At 66.8% G+C, this 7,260-nt stretch overlaps 1 protein-coding gene across 1 annotated transcript in view; it reads left to right on the forward strand.

Moving 5' to 3' along the window:
* MUC2 (mucin 2, oligomeric mucus/gel-forming) overlaps positions 1-7,260 on the forward strand; it is a 37,612-nt gene that overhangs the window by 3,127 nt on the left and 27,225 nt on the right. Inside the window, exons 4-22 of the mRNA XM_011380822.1 lie at positions 264-385; positions 474-612; positions 695-805; positions 890-959; positions 1,092-1,229; positions 1,452-1,616; positions 2,117-2,211; positions 2,432-2,558; positions 2,919-3,168; positions 3,309-3,361; positions 3,442-3,542; positions 3,868-4,019; positions 4,264-4,402; positions 4,703-4,813; positions 4,899-5,078; positions 5,216-5,455; positions 6,160-6,316; positions 6,503-6,634; positions 7,152-7,257. Coding sequence (XP_011379124.1) covers positions 264-385; positions 474-612; positions 695-805; positions 890-959; positions 1,092-1,229; positions 1,452-1,616; positions 2,117-2,211; positions 2,432-2,558; positions 2,919-3,168; positions 3,309-3,361; positions 3,442-3,542; positions 3,868-4,019; positions 4,264-4,402; positions 4,703-4,813; positions 4,899-5,078; positions 5,216-5,455; positions 6,160-6,316; positions 6,503-6,634; positions 7,152-7,257 — 2,588 coding nt within the window. The remainder of the gene's footprint in view (positions 1-263; positions 386-473; positions 613-694; positions 806-889; positions 960-1,091; positions 1,230-1,451; positions 1,617-2,116; positions 2,212-2,431; positions 2,559-2,918; positions 3,169-3,308; positions 3,362-3,441; positions 3,543-3,867; positions 4,020-4,263; positions 4,403-4,702; positions 4,814-4,898; positions 5,079-5,215; positions 5,456-6,159; positions 6,317-6,502; positions 6,635-7,151; positions 7,258-7,260) is intronic.

Here is a 7,260-nt window from a genome sequence, read left to right on the forward strand (position 1 = left end):
AGTGGCTTCTGGAGTATTGGGTAGGGGCACCTTCCTGGTCACCACCTGTGGACACACCTCCCCCTGCCCGGCCCATGGGACCTGGAGCTTTCAGGGAAGAGCCAGACTCTCAGGCCCAGCTGCTGGCCAGACAATGTGGCGGCCACACATGTCACCCAAAGGACCAGGGGTGCCTGTGGGTAGGAGGCCCAGTTGGCAGCCCCACTTCAGGAGTCCCGGCACCTCCTGAGGTCGGCCGCGTGTAACGTCCCACCCCACGCTGTCCAGGCACCGTGTATGATGACATCGCAGGCGGGGGCTGTATCGCTGTGAGCCAGTGCCACTGCAAGCTGCACGGGCACCTGTATGAGCCTGGCCAGCAGGTCACCAACGACTGCGAGCAGTGGTGGGTCTGGGGCCCGGGGCTGGGGGCCGGGGGCTGGGGGGCTGGGAGTGGAGGGCTGTGCCTGGCCCTGAGCCCCGCTGTCCGACAGCGTCTGCAACGCCGGCCGCTGGGTGTGCAAAGACCTGCCATGTCCCGGGACCTGCGCCCTGGAGGGTGGGTCCCACATCACCACCTTCGACGGGAAGAAGTATACCTTCCACGGGGACTGCTACTACGTGCTGACCAAGGTCGGCCGGCTGCCGGCGGGGAGGGCCTGCGGGGGGAGCCGGGCCCGGCGGGTCCTCACCTCAGCCTCTGCCTGCCCTGCAGGACGACCACAATGGCTCCTATGCCCTCCTGGGCGAGCTGGCCCCCTGCGGCTCCACGGACAAGCAGACCTGCCTGAAGACGGTGGTGCTGCTGACTGATAAGAAGAAGAACGTGGGTGCCCCCAGCTCCTCCCTTCCCCGCACCCCTGGGCCCAGGCCCTTCTCAACCCTGCCGTCCGCTCCGCCTTTCCCTCAGGTGGTGGCCTTCAAGTCCGATGGCAGCGTGCTGCTGAACGAGCTGCAGGTGAACCTGCCCCACGTGGCGGGTGAGTCCTGCTCCAGGGCGCCCCCCGCGGGGGTGGGGCGACGTAACGGTGGGGGACCCCGGGAGCTGGGAGCAGGCAGGAGGGAGAGGGCGGGCGGAGCTGCTGCTCACGCTGCTCACGCCCGCCTTGCAGCCAGCTTCTCCATCTTCCAACCGTCTTCCTATCACCTGCTCGTAAACACCGCCTTCGGCCTCAGGCTGCAGGTCCAGCTGCTGCCGGTCATGCAGCTCTTCCTGACGCTGGACCAGGACTCCCAGGGGCAGGTGCAGGGTGAGTGGGCCTCCAGGTTCCGCCACAGAAGCAGCCCCCACCCTAGCCCCTGGCCCCACCCACCTCTGCTCTGGCCCCACCCACCTCTGCTCTGGCCCCGCCCACCTCTGCTCTGGTCCCGCCCACCATCTGCCCTGGTCCCGCCTACCCCTGCCCTGGCCCCCGCCCCTGGTCCTGCCTCCCCCGGTGCTTCCCCTCTCCAACCCTGTCCTGGCCCCTCAGGCCTCTGTGGGAACTTCAATGGCCAGGAAAGTGACGACTTCAAGACGGCAGGTGGGCTGGTGGAGGCCACCGGGGCCGGCTTTGCCAATACCTGGAAGGCCCAGTCGAGCTGCTACGACAAGCTGGACTGGCTGGACGACCCTTGCTCCCTCAACATTGAGACCGGTGAGGCTCGGCCCCACCTGGGAGGGCTGGCCTTGGGCCACTGCAGATGTGGTTGCTGGCCGGACATGGGGTGTGGACAGGTGCCTGTCTGCCAAGGTGGTCATCCCTCATCCCCCTGCTGCTTTCTGCCACGTGGCTGGTTTACGGTGGCCCAAGATGGCAGCCTGCCGAGCGGCATGGCACAGGGGCTGGGCCTGCTGGTTGCTGGGTGGAGGCCTACATCCAGGGGCTGGCCCGGTGCCATGACAGTACGCCCTCCCACCCCGCTCACCCCATGACGCTTCGCTGCGCCCGGGGAGGTAGAGGGGAGGAGGGGAGGTGGTGGGCACCCCTGGCTTGCAAGGGGGCACCGTTCTGGGGTGAGCTGACCTGGAGGGAGGGGCTAAGGCTTGGTCTACAGAGAGGGCAGTGTCCACTCCAGCTGGGGTGATCGGACAGCCAGACTCCGGGGACCTGCCCGGGAGGGGCCACCCCCACTGAGGTTCGGACCCCCTCTCTAGCCAACTATGCTGAGCACTGGTGCTCCCTGCTGAAGAACACAGAGACCCCCTTCGGCAGGTGTCACTCTGCCGTGGACCCCACCGAGTATTACAAGGTGGGTGGGACCCACACGGTCCAGGCCAGCAAGGTGTGCTCTGTGCACCTGGCTGACCCTGCCCCGCCGCGGAGCGATGCTCCTGCCGGAAGTTGCTGAGTGTGTGTGTGTGTGTAAAGCATGTGTGCACACTCGTGTGCGTCCGGGAGTGCTTGCGTGGCGCCTGGGCGGACAGGTCACGGCCGGCCCGCCCCGCTCACCGCCCTGCTTCGCTGCCCAGAGGTGCAGATATGACGCCTGCAGCTGTGCGGACAGCGAGGACTGCCTGTGCGCCGCCCTGTCCTCCTACGCGCGCGCCTGCGCCGCCAAGGGCCTCACGCTGTGGGGCTGGCGGGAGCTCGTGTGCAGTGAGTGCACCCCCTGCAGGCGTCTTGGGGTCTCCGTGGGATGGGTCTGGGGCTTGGCCTTCACGTCACACACGGTCCCCTATGGCAGCTCCTCCTGAGCCTTGGGATCCGGCGGGAGGGTCAGCTGGCTGCAGCAACGTGGCTCCCTCTGGCGGGGAGGGTCCTGGCACTGTGGCCACAGCCCGTTCACCCTGCGGGGAGGTGTGTAGGGGGTGGTAAATGTGTGGCCCAGGAGGTCCCAGAGACACTTGCCTTCGGCCGGGCAGGCGTGTGCCCCTCCTGGGTGAGGCGCAGGGACAGCAGGCAGGTCGAGAGCCGGAGCAGTCCCCCTGGCCCCTCACGAGGCCCTTCCCTCTGCAGACGTGGACTCCTGCCCCCAGTCACAGACCTTCCTGTACAACCTGACCACCTGCCAGCAGACCTGCCGCTCGCTCTCGGAATCGGACACCCACTGCCTCACGGGCTTCGTGCCCGTGGATGGCTGTGGCTGCCCGGACCACACCTTCCTGGATGAGAAAAGCCGCTGTGTGCCCCTGGCACAGTGTTCCTGCTACCACCGTGGCCTCTACCTGGAGGCGGGGGAGGTGGTTCTGAGGCAGGAGGAGCGCTGGTGGGTGTCTGGGTGGGGCGGAGGGCACAGGGTGGGTATGGACGGCTCTGCCTGGGGGAGCCTGCAGCTCCGCCCGGCCCCACCGAGCCATGGGGCCTGTACCCCCCGACAGCCCCCACTCACCTGCCTCTCCCTTGCAGCGTTTGCCAGAACGGGAGGCTGCAGTGCATGCAGGTCAAGCTACTCAGCCAGAGTAAGTGGATGCTGCCCAGGGCATGGCCCCTCCCCACGCCCCAGCTGCAGCTGAGCTGAGGTGGCCCCTCCGTCCCACAGGCTGTGCAGCCCCGAAGGTTCACATGGACTGCAGCAACCTGACTGCACTGGCCATCCGGATTCCCCGTCCCGTCAGCTGCCAGACGCTGGCGGCCGGCTACGTGCGTGCCGGGGCAGGCCGCGTGCAGGGGAGGGGCAGGCAGGCTCCGTACTGGCCCTGACGTCCGGGTGCTGTGGACACAGGGGCTTTGTCGGCTCTCCCTGTCCCTGGAGGGAGGTGGCGGCCTGTGGGCACCTGCCCAGCCCATCAGGGGCACAGGGGCAAGTGTAGGGGTCCCTGGCAGGCAGCCCTCACCTGTCTCCGTGCCGAAGGAGAGAGGTCAAAGTGGGTGGGGACGTGAGGAGTGTCTCTGTGTCAGACGAGCAGCCAAGGGCAGGGCCGGCCTGGCACCAAGTCCCTGACCTCCACTCTCCGGCTACCCCCAGTACCAGACAGAGTGCATCAGTGGCTGCGTGTGCCCGGAAGGGCTGGTGGATGACGGCCGCGGGGGCTGTGTCGTGGAGCAGGAGTGCCCGTGTATGCACAACAAGGACCTGTACGCCCCCGGCAACAAGATCCAGGTGGACTGCAACACCTGGTTAGTGGCCTGGCCTGGCTGACCCTGGCCCCCAGTGCTCAGAGGGAGGGCTGGGGCCCCCTTCCCACTCCGCCGGCAGTGCCCTGGCCTGAATGGGGGTGCTGGACCGTGCTTTTGGGCTGGCGAGGGCTTGCAGGGGCCGGGTTTCGGGAGCTGTCCTCACAGTTCCTCGGGGACTTGGCCCGGTGGCCCTCTGCGCGGGGCAGGAGGGCCAGGCTCCAGGCCCCTCTCTCGCTCTCCTCAGCACCTGCCAGAGAGGGCGCTGGGCCTGCACCCAGGCCGTGTGCCACGGCACCTGTGCCATCTATGGGAGCGGCCACTACATCACCTTTGATGGGAAGTACTATGACTTTGATGGACACTGCTCTTACGTGGCTGCTCAGGTGAGGCCAGCGCCCTCCCCTGCTCTCTGGTCCCCACTTCGCCGGCCCTGAGCTGCTTCCAGCCCAGTGAGGAGGCCTGTGGGTGGGAGGAGCCGGCCCTTTCACTGCCCACCTTCTGTGACCCTCCCTTGCTATGTGGGGGTGTGGGGTGCACAGGGAACCAGGCGCGTGGGCCGTGGTTAAGGCCCCGTGTGCGGCTGGATGTCCCCTCTCAGCGGAGGAGGGGCTGAGGCTCCTCAGAGGTGTGGCGTGTGGGGTGCTGTGATGGCTGGCTTGGCTCATGTCCTCTGTGGCCCCCAGGACTACTGCGGCCAGAACTCCTCGCTGAGCTCCTTCAGCATCATCACCGAGAACGTCCCCTGTGGCACCACGGGTGTCACCTGCTCCAAGGCCATCAAGATCTTCATAGGGGTGAGTGCTTGCTGCCCATCCCCGGACGCGTGGGTTCCCAGACACCTCGGGCCAGCCAGTGACTGGGCATTTCCCCTGGGCACAGAGGACGGAGCTGAAGCTGGAGGACAAGCACCGCATGGTGATCCAGCGTGATGTGGGCCACCACGTGGCCTACACCACGCGGGAGGTGGGGCAGTACCTGGTGGTGGAGACCAGCACCGGCATCATCGTCATCTGGGACAAGAAAACCACCATCTTCATCAAGCTGGCCCCTTCCTACAAGGTGCGCGGCCGCCCCTGCCCACCCGGCCTCTCCGAGGCCGCCGCGCGCCCAGCTGGGCCTTCCGAGAACGGGAGGGGACGAGCCCCTCCCCCGCGAGCCGCTGCTGGAAGCCCCTGCACGCCCGCCCGTCTCCGCAGGGCACCGTGTGCGGCCTGTGCGGCAACTTCGATCAGCGCTCCAACAACGACTTCACCACGCGGGACCACATGGTGGTGGAGAGCGAGCTGGACTTCGGGAACAGCTGGAAGGAGGCCCCCACCTGCCCGGACGTAACCACCACCCCCGAGCCCTGCACCAAGAACCCGCACCGCCGCGCCTGGGCGGAGAAGCAGTGCAGCATCATCAAGAGCTCGGTTTTCAGTGTCTGCCACAGCAAGGTGGGCGGGGCGCGGCAAGGTGGGCGGGGCGTGGATGTGGTGGGGCGTGGCAAGGTGGGCGGGGCGTGGATGTGGTGGGGCGTGGCAAGGTGGGCGGGGCGTGGATGTGGTGGGGCGCGGCGCATGCGGGCATGGGCGTGGTGTGGGTGGGGCGTGGCAAAGGTGGGCGGGGCGTGGGTGGGTTTTGGTGTGGTGGGCCAGGGGTGTGGGTGAGGTGTGGGCGTGTTAAGGTGGGTGGGGCATGGGAGGGACGGGCATGGTGTGGCACGTCCTGGGCGGGGCCAGACAGTCTCTCCATGGGTTCTGTGTGCGCACTGGGGAGTCCTCCTGCTGCCTAAGTATGAGGCACCTGTCCTCCAGCTTCAACTCCATCCTCTGTGTCCTTTGGACATGTGACCAGACATCCAGCCTTCCTTCTGAGACCCCTGGCTGTGCCCCCAGAGCAGAAGAAAGGACAGATAACCCAGGCAGCCCTCAGTCCAGGCGGTGGCAGGGTATGGGGGCAGGTCTCGATTGCCGTCTTACAGCTGAAGGCCCTGGGCCCTGAGGGACAGGTCTGCATAGCTAGAGGTGGCCAACCCCTGGGTGGCATGCCTTGGCCCAGGAGCTGGGCTGCCTCTGGGTCCTGCGTTCCTCGGGCCGGCAGGGCCGACCTGCCCCATGAGGGTAGTGCAGACCAGAGCACAGGATGGCTTCTCCCCCAGGTGGACCCCAAACCCTTCTATGAAGCCTGCGTTCATGACTCCTGCTCCTGTGACACCGGTGGGGACTGTGAGTGCTTCTGCTCTGCCGTGGCCTCCTACGCCCAGGAGTGCACCAAGGAGGGCGCCTGCGTGTTCTGGAGGACGCCCGACCTGTGCCGTGAGTGCCCGCCTGTCCCGCCTGGGGCATGCTCGGGGCGGGCTGGGGCCGCTGCCGTGGGCGGGGTGCATTTCATCTGAGGGACGTGTTCGTGGTCTCCTGCACGCTTCCCCTGCCTGAGGATCCAAGCTTCCTTCCTGGGGCCCTCCAGGGGTCTGACCCCTGCCCCGCCCCCCCCACCCGCAGCCATATTCTGTGACTACTACAACCCCCCGGACGAGTGCGAGTGGCACTATGAGCCCTGTGGGAACCGCAGCTTCGAGACTTGCAGGACCATCAACGGCATCCACTCCAACATCTCCGTGTCCTACCTGGAGGGTGAGTCTGCAGGACCTCGGTGCCCCCGCGAGAGGCCCTGAGCGCCAGGCGGACCGGGCTCGCCTTGCTGAAGAATCTGTTCATAGAGGGGGCTTAGAGCCTGAGCTCGGACCCTGCCCTCGAGCGGAGAGGCGGAGGGAAGTAGGTTAACGCTCCACCCGTGAGGCCAGGAGTGGCAAGTGCTACCAGGAACAGGCAGAGTGGGGTGGGGCGTGTTTCAGAGGATGGGTGGGGGGGCCTTTGAGCTGAGAACTAGCCACATGAAGATGTGAGAGGGGTGCCAGGTCAGGGGTCAGAGGGCTGAAGCAGGTGGGCAGGGCCTGGCTGTCCCTTTGGCCCTATGGCAGTGTTCTGGGCCCAGCTGGGGGACCCAGGACCCTGCCTTTTCCAACACTGGCATTCCCAGAAGAGCATCCTAGAGAGAAGGACCTGCCCTGGCAGGGACAACGGGAAGGGGGGGTCTGGTGGATGTGGGGTCCATCATCGTGGTTCAAGCCCCGTGCCCCGTGCCCACTAGGTTGCTACCCCCACTGCCCTGAGGACCGGCCCATCTATGACGAGGACCAGAAGAAGTGCGTCGCAAGAGACAGATGTGGCTGCTACGTGGAGGACACCTACTACCCCCC

This window comes from Pteropus vampyrus, unplaced genomic scaffold (assembly GCF_000151845.1).
Source record: "Pteropus vampyrus isolate Shadow unplaced genomic scaffold, Pvam_2.0 Scaffold405, whole genome shotgun sequence".
NCBI lineage: Eukaryota > Metazoa > Chordata > Mammalia > Chiroptera > Pteropodidae > Pteropus > Pteropus vampyrus.